At 30.6% G+C, this 19,560-nt stretch overlaps 2 protein-coding genes and 1 non-coding gene across 13 annotated transcripts in view; 1 reads left to right on the top strand and 2 right to left on the bottom strand.

Moving 5' to 3' along the window:
• LOC109542847 (beta-1,4-glucuronyltransferase 1) overlaps window positions 1–19,560 on the top strand; it is a 37,012-nt gene that overhangs the window by 8,807 nt on the left and 8,645 nt on the right. For 3 of the 10 annotated variants that reach the window (XM_048668686.1, XM_048668685.1, XM_048668681.1), the window contains exon 1: window positions 2,274–3,219. The exons of 2 other annotated variants lie outside the window; for them this stretch is intronic. In XM_048668686.1, the coding sequence (XP_048524643.1) occupies window positions 3,217–3,219 (3 nt within the window). In that variant the 5' untranslated portion in view covers window positions 2,274–3,216. Of the gene's footprint in view, window positions 1–1,187; window positions 1,479–2,273; window positions 3,220–18,920; window positions 19,539–19,560 lie in introns of those variants that run through there. 5 more of the 10 variants (XM_048668687.1, XM_048668684.1, XM_048668682.1 and 2 more) reach the window with 4 other exon arrangements.
• LOC109542850 (spore wall protein 2) lies at window positions 697–15,998 on the bottom strand. 2 transcript variants are annotated; one of them, XM_048668688.1, is made up of 6 exons: window positions 15,714–15,998; window positions 14,115–14,315; window positions 7,536–7,772; window positions 5,039–5,105; window positions 2,139–2,278; window positions 697–1,188 (listed from the first exon to the last, which is right to left on the bottom strand). In XM_048668688.1, the coding sequence occupies exons 2-6, from the start codon at window positions 14,278–14,280 to the stop codon at window positions 1,103–1,105; spliced, it is 696 nt and encodes a 231-aa protein (XP_048524645.1). In that variant the 5' UTR covers window positions 14,281–14,315; window positions 15,714–15,998; the 3' UTR covers window positions 697–1,102. The 2 variants fall into 2 exon arrangements, with proteins under 2 accessions (XP_048524645.1, XP_048524646.1); XM_048668689.1 differs by lacking the exons at window positions 14,115–14,315; window positions 15,714–15,998 and adding an exon at window positions 12,920–12,998.
• On the bottom strand, window positions 4,489–4,562 carry Trnai-aau. The gene has a single exon. It is a non-coding gene; the product is annotated as a tRNA-Ile (tRNA).

The following is a 19,560-nucleotide window of genomic DNA, read 5'->3' as shown; positions in this document are numbered from 1 at the left end:
TGTGGTTGGTTTTTTTGTACAAGGAAAACTTTAAAATTTACAGCAAAATTCAGCGACTTTTATTGGAGTTCTATACCTACTTTAAAAGTTATGATTTTGTAGGAGCACAGAATTAAAGCAAAATAATTACCACTTTCTAAAAATTAGCTCATGGATTTTTGTCTTGATCCTCGGTGAAAACTAGCCGGAAAAAGTATAAGGTTTTGAAAAAAAACTTTGAAAATATCGTCAAAACATTCAGCTGACTTATACCAGCAGTCTTGTACTTTCCACACGGGATGAAGAAAATTTGTAATGAGTAAAAGTGATGCTATCGCCATGGAAAACAGTGGCGAAACTACTTACTTTCTACCATTGGATCAAAAAGTAAAAAATTGACGGGTCCGATTTAAAAAAAAACAGCGCTGAATACATAAAAACATTCTAGTCGGAGTTGTAAACACTGTCTCCTTTTTTGATAAGTTTAAATAAAACTTTATTTTTATTTGATGACATCTGGAAAGGTCAATAAATTCCCGTTGAGCAAAGCTGATTAAGCTAACAAAAATTGTAGATGTGATTTCGTTTGTTTCCGCGTTCCGAGAATTATTACTCCATGTGCAATAAACAACATTTGATAAATATAATTAAGCAAATAACTCAACAAGTAAATACGTAAATGTATCTAAGTAAAATTGATGAAATAAAAGTCGTACGTGTGTTGTAAACCACCCTATATTACCGTTTAACAAGTTGTATATAACAAGAGTATAAAAAGTGGAAAATTAGCAAATAGATATCGAAAGGTAACAACAACTGGAACATATCATAGAAAAATGAAAAAAGATGTAAATAAATAAATAAGTTAAGGCACCAGGTACTTCTAAAAGACTATCATTAATTTCCAGGCATAGATGAGAAGTAGAAATAAATAGAGATCAGAGAGAAATAGTAAACATAAAGTTTCAGTAATGGAAAGTACAGAGGCTAAGAAAATTATAATTACTTTCAGGTAGGTAGTAGGAATACAGTGGGCTAAAAACTAGCTGGAGATAAATGAAGGAAGCTGAACACTAAAGATTGTAGAGCATATTTGGTTTCATAATGTTTTATAGCTTAAGATTTAATATTCTTCCTCGTCGTTGCCTTCTTCGCCTCCCTCTCCACTTTCCTCCGATTCTTCATATGATTCTCCTTCACCATCATCACCTAAAATCCCATAGTATGAATATTTCAGTAATAGAATGTCATCTTCAACATTTCAATGACGAGCAGTTTATTAAATCTAGAAAATATTTTGAGCAACTATAATAACCAAACGCAAAACGTTGCGCAGTTTGAGTGTTAGTTGTGGTAGAACAATGCGGTACATTCCCTGTGCGATGAAGAAATATATATTTACCTACTTGTGCCATTCATACTATCAGCACGTATAGATAAAGGAGATTTTAAAAATATTTGTAGGCCACTTGAGGGCATCAATTCAAAGGATAGAATGAGTAAGTCTATTGACTGATCTAATGTGATTTTAATCAACTGTCCAAACAACAAAAATTCAGAAAATGCATCATGGATTCTATAATAGCACGGAAAAATTGTTTGAGTTAACCAGAGACTATGAATAAATTCCATAATAGATAAATGAAAGAAATACATATTTTGATATTTTATTGGCATTTTAAGTTGCACGGTTTTTTTCAACCAAAGCGTTTTATTCAAGTTGTGTCGAGTAAGAATGGGTATAACAATTTTGCTACTTTAAATTTAGATGGATAAATAAATTAATAAATATTTTTTTAATAGCTAATAGCCAATAGCAATCGGGCGGTGCTTCATCTTTGCTAAAACCACATCATATTCGCTGGAACTTGTGGGTTTGTTGGATCACGATACAAGTTGGTTAACATTGGCACGACATTATTTTGAAGGAATATTAAATATACAATATTTATATATAAATATAAAATGTTTATATAAAATAGGGCTTGACCAAGAACGCGGAGGCGTAAAGTTCAGTAATAGTCATAAAAATGTCTGGTAATGTGATTAATCAAAATTGTTTTCAAGATCTGATTAGACAAAAGCTGGCCTCGAAAATTTCAGAATCAATGAGATTAAGATACTAAAGTTAAAGCTTTATATTATTCAACAAAACAAACCTATCGATGATTCTGAACCTTCTCCATCCTTCTCAGCTTTTTCAGAGCTTCCACCGTAGGAGCTGCTTCCACTGTCTCCGTTTCCACCATAGTAGTTGAATTCTGCTTCTACATTCTTTTTGGCCTGTTTCTTATCGTCTCTGTAATCAGATAAAATCTCTAATATTTTTAAATTACAAAAACATAATCATCGTATCCGAAAAGTAAAATAAAATATAAATTATAGCTGAAGTTAATGTACATACATTTAAAACGAAGAAAATTTGAGCTTAGTTTTTTTTTGAGCAGATTTCATTCTTCAGTCTTTTAAAGCCTGCGAAAGGCAGCTGCGATTTAATAGTTTGTATTTCCAATAAATAATGACAAAAAATGTTTAAATATTAGGTCAGCATAGCACATAACACATACACGCTCTTATAGAGGATTTACGTGGTGATACAAAGTGAACAAAAAAACAAAGGAATTGACACTAGAAAAAAAATACATACAGCACGATAGAAAAAAATTTGGACAAACCAATAAAAAATGTCTGAACAACGCAACGAACACCTTAAATTAGGATAAAAATGTATTGGTTTAGCATAATATGGATTCTTTAAATTGCTCATTTTGTCGGTTGCTCTAACCGAAACTTCCTCCTCAGGAAGTCGTATTCGGAACACGGAGCTCTACTTTTTGAAGTCCAGCTCTCACATTCCAAATTTGGTGGAACCAATTTAAAAACTGTTTAATTTGGTTACCTTTTAACATATCATTCCGAATATTTTGGGGCTGAAGCCAGACTGTTGACATTTTTGTTTTACTTAAAACAGCACTTTTGAAAATTGATGGTAAATTGTTATTACTACAGGTAAGATTGAGCAAAATATTTAGTTATTTGTGGGCACTTATTATTATTTATTGCTTTCTATGGCGGAAAGATGACCGTTTCTTTGATAAGAGACAGGGCACTCTACGCAGTTCAGTTTGGTATTTTCATGACTGATCGTGTTAGGGCAAAATATCAGTTTTCCAAGAATTCGTATCAAGAAAGCGAAGTGCAATAACCATATGACTATAAATGCAGTAAGCAAATTGCATGGTAAGTACATCGCGTTAAGAGTTTTAAATACGCATCCAGCACACTGAGGTCAGGTCAAGTCATTATTATGTCATCATTAAATTAGTACATTTTGTTTAAATCTATTAATTTTAATCTTATTATTAATTATCTTATTAATTAAAATCTATTAATTTAGTTTTAATTTATTAATATCCTGCAAAATACTTAATTTTTCGTCCCAGTTCTGATCTAAGGTTGCTAGCTTGAAAAATCCAATGTAGACAAATTAAAAATTTTGTATACTGGGAGAGTCAGTCGGAATATTTCATACAATACCTTTGATAAAGTTTAAGACGTGCTTGTTGGCATTATTTTAAGACAAAAAGTGTCCATAAATGAAGGTATTTAAGGGAATCGTTACGAAAATATTGTGTATAGAGTTAAGTTTTATTAAAAAACATAAAAATGTATGTTGTTAGAGTTTTTCGTATTCAATCTGATCAACTTCCTCATCCGAGATGCAACATAACGAGTATAATTTAATTTCCACAAGCTATTTATAACACTGATACCATTTTGGTTTTGCGGTTATCCAATGTTTCGTAACCATACTACTTTCTTCTAAATTATTATCACATTCTTCAAGAGCCGCGGTCTTTCGTTTTTTTAGTTACTTTTTACCATTTTTCATTACGATTTTTTTTGCGAGCTTTAGACAATTATCTCTCACTTTCTCTTGTTTGGAACGTAAAGAAACAATTTTTTAGGTTTTGCTATTGGTGAGTTTTTGCACAGACGAACCACACACTACTTGTAAACTATGTAATTAAATTAATTTTCTCCATCTATGTATACAAAAATTATAATAATAGTTTGTAGACTTTCTTCTTTGCCTATGGGCAAATTGCAATATACTTAGGTATGCTTAATTCAAAATAGGACAATAAAAAAAAATTGCCTCAACATTTAATTTATTCCCTAAATGAAGTGTTTTTTTAATATTGTAAACCTGTAACGATCGGCACTTTAAAATTTTTTCTCGGCGCCTTTGACGTACATAATTATGTCTTTTTAACGTTTTGTGGATGACTGGATTGAAAATTGTAAAATAACTTGTTTGTGTGTAGAATTTTTCAATAATTCATCCTGTGCCTACATCACGCAAGTTTTCGCTTTGTTATAATTAAATAAAATAATGTGCTTATCTTTTATGGCCTCTTATCACGTTTATTCATTTTAATTTTGGCTTCATTGTCCCGATGTTTATCAGTTTACTTTGCTAATGGTAAAATTTAAAAAAAAACTTTTTGGCCCATGAGGGGATCGAACCCGCGACCTTCGCGTTATTAGCACGACGCTCTAACCAACTGAGCTAATGGGCCAGATGATGTAAATTCGTCACATGCCGTTCAAAATCCACTGGAAAATTTATGAGGAAGCGGAAGAATAAGTAATTAAAAATTGTTATGAAAGTGAAGTGTAATTTTTCATAAGAATAGGAAAATTCTAGAAAATAATTTGTAAGCAGATCCAAAATAGTAACAATTTTATAACTACTGTATTATTTAATTCAATCAGAGTACCCGGTAATCGGAATTCCCCGAACATATTGGTCTTTCGAAGCCACCTTGTTTGTGCTCAGAAAAACCTATGGAAACATTTTCAAATCTTATTGTATGCAAAATTGCATAACTAACAAGATTCATTAAATAGCAAAATAAACTTGCAGACATATTGGAACTAGTAGTTGAGTTTTGAAATTCTGATGTAGTTTAACAAAAAAATACTTTTGGTGGACCATAGCATAGAATGTTACATTTGCTCATTATCGTCATAGTTAGTACAAAAAATTACTCACTTATCAGATTCGCCAAAGATTGAGTAAAAGCTTTTAGACTCCTCACCATTTCCATCTCCTCCACCAGCTGAAACCAAGTTAAAACCATCACTTTTAATAATAACTTCAATATTATTAATATACGCTGCAGGCGCTAATAATTCCCTCAACCACTGCTAACTTAGAAACGGCATAGATTATTTTCTTAAACTTAGGCCTGACTTTAGAAGTAGCTAGATACTACTTAGGTCGTACATACATATAAGAATGCAACGTACAAAATAACGTTTGGGTGCTAGTTTTGATAGAAAATTCAAAAGAAATAAGGCTATTCATTGCTATTTTTTGAAATCGGTTTAGCAGTTGTTAAAAATACTCCGAACCAAAAATTTGTTGAGAAACTTCAAAGAATTTTTATTTAAATTTTTCTCTGTTTAAATACAGTTGCACTGAAATGAAATAATTCTCAGATTTTAAATAATCGACCACACATTTATAGGATATTCTCAAATAAAAGCGTTGGTTAGTTCCAACTTGTAGATAAGTCTTAAATTTAGTTTTCAAACGATCGTTAGTATGCCGAGTTATTAATTCTAAAGGACCGTCATTTTAGACCTTCAATAACTTTGTTATTTTGAAAGATAGATAGGTGATTTTTAATCCCGTTTGTGGCAAATATTTTGATTTTTTTACAGAAATTTAAAATTTAATACAGAGTTTTCCACCAACGCGTACCAGGATAAATGTATCGTTTTTTAACCCAGAAATATATTTGCCAAATATCAGGAGAGCGAAAGAGCCCCCGATCCATCTGGAAAAGACTATAATGGCTTAATATATGTATGGCTAGTTGGAAGAATATTTTTGTCCCACGTTAACAGACAGATCTTCGATAATAAGCAATTGCTCAGATTTTAAAGTACCTAGTGTAGAAGAAAAACATGAAGAAATTAGACATATTCGGACAATTATACAAACAACAACAAAAATATATTTGCAAATGCAGGCAGACCGGGCGATAAAGAATCATAAACGAACCACTAGATATTGAACATGATACAGGAAAAATGAAGATCTAAGACCCGAAGAAATACGGAAGATTGAAGATTATTATCAGAAACTGAATCAGAAAGGCCAAAGTAAAAGAATTGGGGGAGAAATGTGAAGAAATGGAAGACGAAGACGTACAAAATATAATGGAAGATGCAGAATTGGACAGCGAGCAAACCTATCAAACTGAGCTGGAGGAATCATTATAGACAAACAAACCAAAATTAATCTCTGTAGGCACTATCTGGAGAAATTGTTTGAACACCGAAATAAAATTTCAAAATGGAAAAATCTCCTGGCGGTCCAGAAATATTACAACACGTGCAGTTTCAGTGCAGTGCATATTTCCACTAAAGAGCAACAGTAAACAAAACTGGTTAACAATATTTACGATTTTGGTAAAATTTTATGTGAATGGCTGAAATCCCTCCGAAAGTTGAAAAAACTCAAGACTTGGTCCAAAAAGACCTCCATGCAACTCTAGCGTATTGTTGCTGACCAGAAACAAAGATTGTTGAAGAAAAGGGAAAAACGGACCAATTATTTTGTCATCTTTAGACTCCGCAGCACACAATAACTTTTTTTTCCATAAACCAGTTTCTGAAGTTGTGAGAAGACACTAGTTCATTGATAATGAACGTACCTTAATATGCAAACACATATTTTATTTAAAAAGTTTTATCATTGACAAACTCTCCTCTGGCAATATTCGAAGCATTTCAACTCATTACCTCCTCGCAACGTGTACAAAAATTTTAGTCTGAACATCTTAATTTTATAACGAGCCAGACATCAAATTTTGTCTTTACTTGCAGTTAATTGATTTATTCATAACTCATTTGAGGATTGGCACGAGCTAAAGCTATGATAGAATTATCACACACCGGCAAAATTAGGGAAAAGAGCATAATTCTACAAAAGCTTGAAGTTAGTTTTCTTGTAAATCGTAAACCTATGTTAAGGAAGCGCACTGGGTTGCTAATGTTATCTTAAAGAATTCCAGTGTTTAAAATTTTTATATATTTTCGTTTGTCAAAAATGGCAAATTTTGTGTCAAACGTTCCTGCATAAGCCCCAGATAATTAGATAATGGCGAATTATGACAGAATTTTCTGATTTCATTTTGATGGTGGTCTAAACGTATTAGAAATTACAATGAATAAAACCAATTGCTTCTGTTAAATATTCCATGACCAATTTAAAATATTTTTGGTAAAATACATTGGAGAACATCTAATGCGCTGTTGTATTGTGGATTTTTCAAGTTTAAGATTTTTGACTTGATCAGATATAGAATATTGCAAAGTGAATTTGAGAGTTACATAAAAGTATTATACATATATTTAAAAGTTTATTTTCAAGTGAAACCGAAAATTTTCTGAAAACCTGTGAAGTAAAAGTTACATTTTGCATTGTTGCCCACGGCATATTTCGCAATGAACAGAAAATTAAAAAGTAAGCTTCATACCTTCTTTCTGGGCTTGTTTGATACCCTTCTCATTTTCATTGTCTATCTTTGACTTGTGTTCCTGTCCATACTCTGAATGCTTTTCATAGCCATATTTGTCACCGTCCCTTTTGTGGAAGCTGTCGAGATGCTTATAACCGTCCTGTCCTTTGTCATTCATTCGCTTGGAATAACCATGCACATCTCCATCGTCATTTTCTGCATCACCATACACGTATAGGAAAGCGTCTTTAACACCTGGTGAAATAAATAACTCTCGAATATTTGCCGATTTTCCGAATAATCGATATTACGTTTATTGAACACCAAAATTATAGGTGTTTATGACTAATGTTGCAACAAATATTGGGCATATTAATAGCGAAATTCTTGCCCAATTTGTATCAAGCAATGCGGTAATAAAATATTATCTGATTCTTTCAAAATTTTGTTCTATTGATTGTAAATACAGTTTTAATATTTTAATTGAAACTTTTAGTTTCTCAACTTCACAATTATGGAGATAGAGTTTCAAAGATTATGAAAAAACATTTTTTTAATTTTTTCTTAGACAAACAAAACTTAGTTTTGATGAAAAGAGTTGATGTCATCAAAAAAATTATCTACAGCATGTCAGTCACGAAACCAATTTTTCTGTTTATTTCTTCTTAAATCACTATGAAGGTGTTTGAAAAGGAGAGTCTATTTCTCCATTTCGTAAATATTTTCCAAATTGAAGAAATATCTCACAAGAATCAACTGATAACGGTAATATTGCCACAAACTTTTAAAATTCCTTCATTCGCTTCTAAGAAAAAATATATCTATTTTTCTTAATAAAGTGTAATTGAGCTAAGCGACAACTTGATATTATTCCTTAAATAAGAAGGAAATTTAAACAATGCCTCAACAACTTAGATGGGTACATACGTTTTATATTTTGCAACCCAACTATACAGGGACGCTCATAAGTGGTGTGGTCATTTTGTGGTGGTTTTCATTTGAAAAAGGAACAGCATTTTCGTATTTTTATTTTCTCATTTAAAAAGAGTTTTATTCCCCCATTTTTTGTATTCTATATTATGTATAAACTTGCGGCAACTTTAGCTTATTTAAGTATGAAAGTGGCCTTGGGTTAGTTGCGACAAACTGCAGATAACCTGGAATTTGTACATCGCCATTTACTCCTTGAGACCCCATCAATCTAATTATTTGTTTCTAATTCGGTGGTTTAATTATTTTCTTGGTCGCTTTTGTAGGTCTACCATAGCGAGAATTTGCATTTTCCTCTTTTGACTTTGCTTTTAAGATAATTGTATGTACTTTCCTGACTGTGTTTCAATTCCAAAATTAAAATCAAATCCTGGGTTCTTCAGTCATTTATTGTTCATTTATCAATTTAAAAAAACGTTTCGGTGTTTTCCACCATCATCAGTTTTACTAAAATAACAGGTAGTAAGAAAAAAAAAATTTTAAATGTTCTCATTAATCTAAAAAACAATAAGAGTTTGTCAATAGCTTGTTATATCACAGCTATTGACAAACTGTTATTGTTTTTTAGATTAATGAGAACATTTAAAATTTTTTTTTTCTTACTACCTGTTATTTTAGTAAAACTGATGATGGTGGAAAACACCGAAACGTTTTTTTAAATTGATAAATGAACAATAAATGACTGAAGAACCCAGGATTTGATTTTAATTTTGGAATTTTAAGATAATAACTAAATGTTTTTTTTTTTTCGTTTCCATAAAATTCATGTAATAATCTTCTTAAGTACATACCGTATTGACACCTTTAATGATACGAACATTGAAGTTAAAAGCTATTCAAACATTATTTCGCACGAATTCCATTCAAATCGAACTTATTGGATCCAGGAAATTACACCCAAAACACGGAAAGGGCGTTTTAATTTAATTCGTCCAATTAAACAATAGTTGAAAGCTGTTGTTTAATTGGCAGACTATTTTTATGATTAGACACTAGTAATATCTAAAATTAATACACTTGAATCTTTAACCGGAATAGTCCGTGTTTACAAATTCTTAATAATTAATAAAAAGACGCACATCAAGTACGCATCCCGGAAGATATTTGCTTTGACGAACATATTGCAATCATGTCAACAATACACTTGTGGTTAGTTTTTAAATTGCGATCATAAAAACTATATATATATACTATAATTTATAGCAATGAATCAAGTTTATTTTCTTTGGCGTTACACTCAATAGGTCAAATCATCTGCATGATAGATGCATGTATCTTCGGATGTAACAATGTATTATTTATTACTGCCATAGTGATTATGGTCTTAGTTCGATCGAGTATGGAGTGGTTAGTAAACGGCTGAAACCATTCGCATGTTAATAGAAAGCAATTATAATTATTTTGAGTGTGACTTGGTAGAACAAGTACATCAACATTATTATAGAAGACAGTTGAACAATTTTATGAATATTTCTCTTGATCTCGAATACTTGTTCAACAAATAACTACATACATATATGTATATAGAGGGACTTAAAAATGACTGGCTATTCCTTTGGAGGTGTACAAAAGTTGTCTGAGGAATACCAAAACCAAATCATTTTAAAGATACATGAAAAAACATTAGTAGCTAATTTGATAACATTGTTTCTTATTCGCAGCTGCTATGATTTTCTGTCATGATTCTTACGTAAGTTTATGTTGCTTTGGGGCAATTCAAGAAAGGCCAATAAACAAAAGAAATAATTTATACTTGTTTTTTATTTAATTTATTTAAAAATTGTTACCAGAACAATGCTATGAATAACTGATATGCATATGAGCTTTACCTATTTGTATACATATTTATCATTCAACTTCACTTCATAACCTCGTTTTACAACATCAGTTTTCATAGATTAAAATAATTAATTTTTGGTTCTCATAACGCAGTTCGTTGTTAAAAAGAAAGGTTCTGACAAAAGTTAATTGAGCGATCGAGATGTTCTCCTTTAACGCCAACATTTAAAAAGTTTTTTATGGTTATTTTAGTGCTTGTTTCTATATAACCATAAATGGTATATAATTGAGTAGCTACTGCTTTAAGAATTACTTTAGAATCAATTCACTTGTATAACTAAAGCATTGGTTCTATGTGTGTATTCATTAGATAAGTAGAAGAATTGACCGATATAGAGTTTTCTAAAGAAAGTGAACTTGGCGGAATTTTAACTTTTTTATACATTTTAAATTTGCAAGATCACAATTTAAAAACTAACAAACGTCTAATTTTTTCAAATACAAAATTGCTGCAAAATTTTGCAGTGTTTCATTCATAATGTATATCTATAATATTAAACTCCCAAATGACCATTGAATTATATAACATTTGGCAAATTAATCAAGTACACTACTCATTTTCAAGAGCTACTAAGCTCCACTAATAACTAAACAGGAATGATGCCAATAGAATTGAAATTATCCCGCTGGTATCCGAAGAACACAAAATGTGAATAAAAGTGGTTTTGTTTTTTTATCAAATTAATTGACTCGTGCTTAATTTAGTAAATCATATTTTAGAGTACAAAACAACTAAATTTAATACATTAATAAAATACAGATATTTTTTGAAGATAATTTTTCTTGCCCAGTCAAACCTTTAATACCTAAAAGTGTTGGAAAGTTTGAACACAGATCAAAGAACATTGAAGATTTTTCATAGAAAATTGCGGCGCTAAAAGATCATAGTCTAAAAATTATAAATCACATAAACATATGTTCAACCACAAACCCGCGTGATGCGCGTTTTTACAATTTCTTTTAAATATTTTTAGACGCTTTTGACATTTGCAAAAAAGTGCTGCATTGCCAAAAACCACGAAAAATTAATAGCAAAGTCAGCCTCTCAACTACTTAAATCTTTGCATAAGTATAATATCGAAATTTAAATCTCTAAATATTGGAAAACGGCATGACATACTAAGAAATATATTGCAAATTATTGCTTATCTTTGCACGTACCTGATATAACATAGACGTAATGAACAACTTTGTGACTGAAATTTTCAATTAAGAAAAATATCGGTACCTAAATTCAAGTAGGTATTGTGTCGGTTTTTCTGTAAAATATTTTGCACATAATACTTGCTTAAATTAACAACAGGCAGAAATAACTATAAAATTGCTAGTATTAAAATTTTTATAATATTATGCATATATTTAATTTTGGAAGGAAAAATATATTGCAACGTGCAACATATTAACATATACAGGTTTGAAAGCAGTTACTTAATCATGATAAGCGACATTTCTATTTTTTCTTACGCCGTTCTCATTTTTGAATATTTGTTTGGCCCTTTTAAATTATATCAATTTCTTCAACAATATAATCGACCAAACATTTTCTATTAACAACCGAAATCGTTCCATTATGGACGGTAACTGAAAACTTCTGTGACTTAACCAACTAATCATAATAATTGTGGTAATATTATAGTGTATATTATAATTAATAAATAATATATCATTACTAACTCTGCATAAAAATATATAAAATATTTTTTGAATTATATACAATATACGTATTATTTATATTCAACTTCTCATCCAACGATGACAAGTCCACCTATTTACGTAAACTTCTACCAACAATTGTTTATCGACCACGTACCAGATAAAACAAACGATGTTTACATTGCATTAAAGTAATCCGGAATAGTCTGGAACCACAGCAAACACTACTGATTTATGGAAAATTAATCCCATTATTACAGTAGTTTAATTCCAACTTACATTTACACGGTAAAATATTAAAAATAATTTGGATTGGCCGTGTCAACAGCGATATCTAGATTTAAGTCATTTATAATGATTGTCGCATATGTAAATCAGGTCAAGAACCAACGGGGATAAACCATAATTTAAGTGTGATAACATTTGATTTAAATAGTCCCCAGATACCACAATACAAAGAATTGCAATAATGATTTTGAAATAAACTATGCAATACGTCAGAAAAATTCTTACAAACATGAAAGGCATACAAAAACGAGATTTAGAATTCACATAGTTTTCTTCTACTTTATGTAGAAATATTTACAAAAAACCAATTTATACCCCGTAGGCTATAACTATGGTCGCACGTCATCAATCTTCTATCTAGCGTTGTTGTCGTACCCGCCATAAATTATATATATAAACATAAATACCCAGCAGCAGTATTAAATTATCTCAATGTTGTTATAGCTGCTAGTTTAGCGTACAAATTATATCCATTCGGCAATAGTGCTTGCCCTGTACGAAGATATACAGGATGTTAGGAAATTTTTAAGGGTGATTCTAGATCACAAAATAATGGTAGAAAGTCATGAAACAAAAATTCGAAATCTGAATATTTTCTGAAAAATTACCATGATTTTAGCATGTAGAATTACCCTTAATCATTTTCTAACACATTTTTCGAACACACATTTTAAAATAGCACTATTTAAATCAATACTAATAGGGAAATGTTTAAATTTAATGTGTTTGCTTGAAATTAATGATGCAATATTTAGTGCAAGTTACTTATACGATACGGTAATTCCCGTTGCTTATCAAACATGGGTATTTTCTCAATACATAAAAATCTAGGCCATACGGATAGAAGATACTGCGGGTTATCCGTAGCATTTAGGTAAAACCAGAGATTAGTAGTCTACTAGTCTCTGGTAAAACCAAAATTAGCACTAATTCCAAGGAGCTTCATCTTAACATATTTTGTACAAAATAGTAGATTTAGCAGCACGCATACAGGGCATCCTATTAGTATGAAAGCTTCAGTAAGTCTAAACGCTTAGAGATTTAGAGATTAGGCAAAAAATAAAAACACGGTGATTTTATAATTTTGCGACTTACGTATAAGAAAGTTGTTTGCAAGTATACAGGGTGTCTTCTAAAAGCTCTATCTATTGTCCCTTAATTTTTGAATTCTGCATTCAATTTGCTCAAATAATTTGATACACCACTTTCATAGGCAATGTTAATTTTTGAAAATTAATTTCTCGGCGATTAATTAACGGCGATAGATAGCAATCAGCTTCTAACAGCGGACGATCGAGAAAGGAGTGACCTTTCTCTCTGGTGCTTTAAAGTTTCATTAGATACCTACTCCGATGTATTTTCTGCAAATTACCAGATTTTAAATAGTTAATATGTTGTAAAAGTTTTAATTTTTTTCAATTAATGTTCAAGCCTATCCAAACAAGGTCTTTACATTTTATTTCAATTATTTTCATGTAATTATTTACTCAGAATCTTCAAAATCATTCCCGTAATTTTTTAACTCAGTTGTTATTTTGTATAAAGAATGCATAACTGTAGAATATTACGCAAAGACAAAATGCAAAATTACAAATTTACTTTTTTCTGTATAAGAATTGCCGCTTTGTTCGTTGGGCGCGCTCCTGAGTCGGATCTTGAATCGAATAAAATTGCCCCTTTTTTATTTTAATAAACTCATTTACTAACAAATTTGTCGCTAAAGTGTTTTTAAGTTATTAATAAAAAACAGATGTTTTAAATATATATTTATCTGAAACCGATTTCTACCCCTTCAAATCTCATATATCCTGTATATAATTCAGGTACCTGGCTGTAGTAAATCTCCAATATGGTTTGGAGCTGCTCTGGCTTCTCTTACTGTACTTTCTACAGTTGCTGTGTCTCCTGGTCCTTCGAACATCAATTCATCTTTGATGGGAGTGCCGAAAGCACCAATCGCCAATAACGTGACGCAAGTGAAATACTTCAGCATAGCGAATTTCCAGTCCTGGTGTAGGAAATTTATCGCTGAAATATTCGAGTCAACAGTTTAAAATCAGTTTCATATAGATACCTTCAAGTAGATTTGCCCTTAAATATCATACTTTTTATATTTATACAAAGATGAAGGTCGTTCGGAAATGTCGAGAGTCAATTATACGAAAGACGAAAACTAAAGAAACATTTCTACGAAAATGGGTTAAAAAATGCTCAGTGGCGAAACAAGAGCTCTCCCGTTCAGAAAGTATATAGGGTGTCCCATCCCTTAACTCCAAAGATATAGCAAATGTTACAGGGTGAACCCTAGAACAGTTAGATGAAAAAGTCGATATCAACTGTAGATTGATTAGCTTTTGATGCAAGTATATTAAATAGTATAAGCAAATCATAATAATCAATAGCGATTGCTAGAGTTATTTAACTAAAAGGTGGAAAAGGTAATAAAAAACTACAAAAACAATTTATATTGAGAATTATCGCTTTATATCCGTGAAACTCGTGAAAACACGTGAAAAAACGTGAATGATTTTGATGTTGAACATATGTTGAAAAATTGTAACTTTCTCGGGGTAGGTATATTCGAAGAAATCTCAAATTTTCTCTAATAAATTAATTTATTTTTTAATTTCAGTTGAACAAATGATTTTAAATAATGTTCACATAATTAGAACACGTTTCCATCTTCCTGTAGAGGAGGACATTTAAATTACGAACTGCAATATTTGAGATCGGTTTACAATGCCACTGTAAAATATTTACTTCTTAACTTTAAACGGCTTGTTAACAATACCATTATTAATATTTAATAAAATGTATTCCTAATATGAAATTACAGAAGAGCCAAATTTGAATGATAAAGGTTTTAAGTCGCACAATCAACTGACTAGAAGTAATCAATAATTATTTATCGATTTATTTAGATAAAGAATAAAAACAAAATAATAAGCGAAATAAAGGAGCTACTTTTAGCGTTATAAATGCTCAACAACATTCCGTTTCCTGGAATTGATCGATCTATTTTTCGGTACAACTGCCCGGTCAATTGATCTGATCTTTACATTGCGCAAATCAGCTCAATTCTTAATTGCTCCCTATTCTCAATTACCACAGTTTTGTACCAACTTTGGGCTACTTTAATCGACTCGGATGTCTCAGTAGTAGTACTACGAATGTGTAACATTCCTTAGAATACTAATTATAAGTGTATTAATATTAATTTTGTGAACGAGATGAGTATTTATCTTTAGAGTTTTTTGCAAACCGACTTAATTGTGTACTCCCAAAACTGTTGTATAAAGCATAAAATACAATTTTTTCAAATATACTTATTACATATTAACTCCTTAACAATTAACAATAATAGCTCATAGTAAAACATAAGTCAGTTAGACGGAAATTATTATTCACTCTTAGATTGTAACTTACCGTAATTAACAGTTGTTTAAATAAAGCCGAATATCCAAAAATCACTTTGAGGTCAAAAATTGACCAAAATAAGTGTAAAAAACTCCACTTAGTACCGATATTGTTCTTCTAGTTCTTCTTTTACTACAAAGAAGTAATTACAAAAATCGGTCTCTTATAAACTATTTTTTCGTGTTTGAGACCATGATGTTGGGTAGGGAAAATCAGCGATTCGATGCGGTTTTTTTTGAAGTTAGATAATAAGTCGAGTTGCACAGCTTTCTTGTAATACTGAAAGAAATAATTAACGGTGCAAGATACTGTTAAATAAATATTACCAAACGATTGAATCGCCGGTCAAACCTATCGGGAAAAGTCTCGCATTATATTCCAATTTTGCGGTTTTGAAAATATGTAATCCGATTTTCCATTTGAACGAATATGCCAGTTCAGTATTTTCTATTTTAATTAATTACTTTTTGACGCCAAATTTGGCGTTGGAGAAAATAATTGTAGAAATTCAAATTAGCGTATTAATTAATAAGACGAATCAAGTTTATTCAAATTTATTAAGAACTTATAATAGGCTATTCATAAAAATTATATGAGCGTTCATTATTATTTGCAATACACATTATCGCTTTAAATTGAAGAAAATATTATAGTAACAGAAATACTAGCAGCAATAAATGTGCAATGTAGGTAAAAATTAAGTACAAACTCTGAATCTGTAATAATTTTATTGCAAAATGCCTTTATTATAAAATTTAACGCTTATTTCAATATAATGTGGAAATCAACTGATTCTTCATCATATTAATCAACCAACAAATGAACTAGCAAGTATTCAATTAACCAACTTACAGTCAAAAGACATTCTTGAAATAAGTTTTAAAGACGCTCATCTGACCAATAGCAAAAACGATATTTATTGTGTACTGTATTTGGTGTGTAAGTTAACATAAAAATTCAATTGTAAATGCGTTCAACAATACGTAATGATTGATTTCTTTGGGACACTAACAACCACTAAACAGTTGAATTAAAATTAAGATATTGAAAATAACATAATATAACTGCTAAACATAAATAAAATAATAATTTTTAAAACTAAACTATTGAAAAGTAAATTTTAATGGCGCTTAAGCTTATATAGCTTAAAAATTGTATTGGAAGAGATCAATCAGTGTCGGTAGAAACATAAAAAAGTTTAAGTTCTGTATAAAACTAAAAAAAACTAACTGAACGCTTTGAAAGTGATAAATCATATTAATACGTTTATAAATATAATGAACTATCCGTGAAATGCCTGTTCTATATTTTGGGTTTGGGGTATCAAGATTTAGAGCCAGAAAATGTATTCAAAATTCGATTTAATTAATAAAATTAGTAGTAAACTAGATGGAAAATAGATGATTAAGTCAGTAGAAAAATTTTGTAGGTTTTCATAAACCTCTCAAAAGTTTTGCTCACTGTGTCACACGAAATGATTTTGGACTACTTGCAGATCATGCAAAAGCTGTTTCATATGTGATTTATTGTTAATAATCACATATAATATAAATATTGCCATACTGGATTAACAGCACGGGAGAGAGAAGTTGGTTTTTGGATACATTGTATTGCACACATTGTATAATGTACAATAAGTAATGTTAAAAAATAATATTTAAAGCATATATAAATAGCTCCCAAATGAGTTCTATGCCAGTGTGATATATTAACAAACAGAAATCTTTATATCTATCAGTTAGCTATTCAATTATTTGCTCAAATCATATAAGATTTTGTTAAAGTACTAAATAATTCGTTCTATTTAAACCGATTATCACCGTACAAAAGTTTTCAGCTGTCGATGGTTCAATTTTGAAATAATTTTAACAACATAGATATTTGTCAAACTTACACGAAGCAATTATTACTAAATTACGAATACCAATATATTTTGACACACTGTTTTAAATGCGATAGTAAATATAATGCATTTTAAGGTCGATTTCTCTTTCCTAGATTTTTTAACTTAAATCGAATATAATGTGTTAACTTCCTGGTATTAATTCTTATTTCTGTGTAAATAAAACCAGTTTTTGTAAATGCTGTAATGCTGAACTCTAACTAATCCGATTAATAAAATCCAGCATCTGAACTGATGAACGCATTTCCAAGAAACACAGATTCTCGATCAGAATTCTTCGTCGTAAAATATTTTTTTAATGCATTCTGTGAACTAGTGACCAATATTTCTCCATCGGTGTTATAATTTTCGAGCAATTCCGTTCAATTATTTTATCGTTTTTTCGGCGTCACTAACCTGAGCTTTAATGCTCAGGAAGCGCGATTTTTTCTTATCTTTCGCCTCGATTTCCTTAGAGTCATGCAGTTTCTTGCAAACATTTTTCATACTGTTTCCTAAAATTATTTTCTCATTCCCTTCCCCTTCTTCCAGGTTAGCGCTCCTACTCTCAAATATTTACAAACTTACATCTGCCCCCGTCTTCTCCCGCTGCGTGACCACGTTCACTGTTCCATTCTATATTGCGTTCGAGTAAGGAGATTATTTTTCCAATTAAGACGAGTTTGTCATTAATTCATAATAGAGAACGTGGGGGTACTTCCGTTATTCCGGCCAAAAATACTCAACTAAAAATTACTAAGTTAAACTAAGTTAAACAAAGAAACAAAACAGTATCTTCGAAACGACAAAATGTATGGCCAAAATATTAGAAGCACATTTTAGTACTGAAAGTAATGTTCAGCGTAATTCTTTTCACATAGAAAAAGTCGATAAAACTACTGATCCTTCTTCAAACTATTACTTGATATTTAGTGTCTTCAAATTGACGTATTCTTGTGTTATTGTTGGTCTGCTTATTTCCATCAAATTAAACACGGTATTAATCGTTCTTATGAGTATTGCCTTTAATATGATTTAAAGAGTTAGCTGTTCAGTTGTTTCCACTTTTACTTTCTTTCAAAACTTCACATTTGCTTTTCCCAGACTACTTTATATGCTTGAATACATGATTGCTATTGTAATAAATATGTTGTCCCAGTTTAAGCAAGTTTTGCGTGTATTTATTTGTAATATTTGCTATACTACTAGTTTGGCAAATAACCTTTAAGCGAATGTTGTGGTTTACTTATGACCGTGATGGTAATTGGTCAAGATGATTTAAACTAATTTAAAATATGGCTTACTTAAAAGTACATTTGTACAAAAATTTATCCTGATAAGTAATATTATATAAATGTAGCAAAAATTGTAAAAGTGTAATATTGGGAATGAAGGAAATTGGCGGTTTTTCCAAATAGTGTTAATGCTGTATTAAATTTGACATATAAGCATATTAATGGCAAACTCGGTAAATACTATTCTATATTTGGAAGAACACTTCTAATGCATATTTTAATTAACTCCATAACACATTAGTTAATTTAATCGTATTCATAAATTCTCAAAACTGCCGGTAACGCAGTCTCTCGGGAGAGTTTCATTCATTAAATTAAGGATCAATACTGGTGTAACTCATGCGCATTCTACGCAAGCGTAAACTAAAACTCGAGTTTTCCCTCCCTTATACGTCGCATAAAGCGGGTGAGTTTCCTATTGAACTTAGAAGAGCAGATTTCCATTTCTTAAAACGGATCTGCTAAAGGTATTTTAAATAAAACGTTTACATTTTGCAGTAATATATACTGTTTTCCAACACTGAAACTTTATAATCAATCTACCTATCCATTCTGTTGGTCTATATTGGAAATTCAAATTTGCTATATGGTCTAAAATAAGGAGCTTGTTGAACCCATAAAAATATATTTTTATAAACCTTGCAAATAATCTTCCAGGTACTTAAATCTTTATGTATGG

This window comes from Dendroctonus ponderosae, unplaced genomic scaffold (genome assembly GCF_020466585.1).
Source record: "Dendroctonus ponderosae isolate FM_Combo_2020 unplaced genomic scaffold, Dpon_F_20191213v2 Dpon_F_20191213_7, whole genome shotgun sequence".
Classification (NCBI taxonomy): Eukaryota; Metazoa; Arthropoda; class Insecta; order Coleoptera; family Curculionidae; genus Dendroctonus; species Dendroctonus ponderosae.
The sequence above is the reverse complement of the archived record's forward strand: the minus strand, read 5'-3'. Positions and strand labels throughout refer to the sequence as shown.

Coding starts and splice junctions, on each gene's coding strand:
- LOC109542850 (XM_048668688.1), bottom strand. CDS start 14,280: ATGCTGAAGTATTTCACTTGCGTCACGTTATTGGCGATTGGTGCTTTC. Junction 5,106..7,535: donor CAAACAAGCCCAGAAAGAAG/GTATGAAGCTTA, acceptor ACTTGGTTTCAG/CTGGTGGAGGAGATGGAAAT. Junction 2,279..5,038: donor ATCTTTGGCGAATCTGATAA/GTGAGTAATTTT, acceptor ATCTGATTACAG/AGACGATAAGAAACAGGCCA.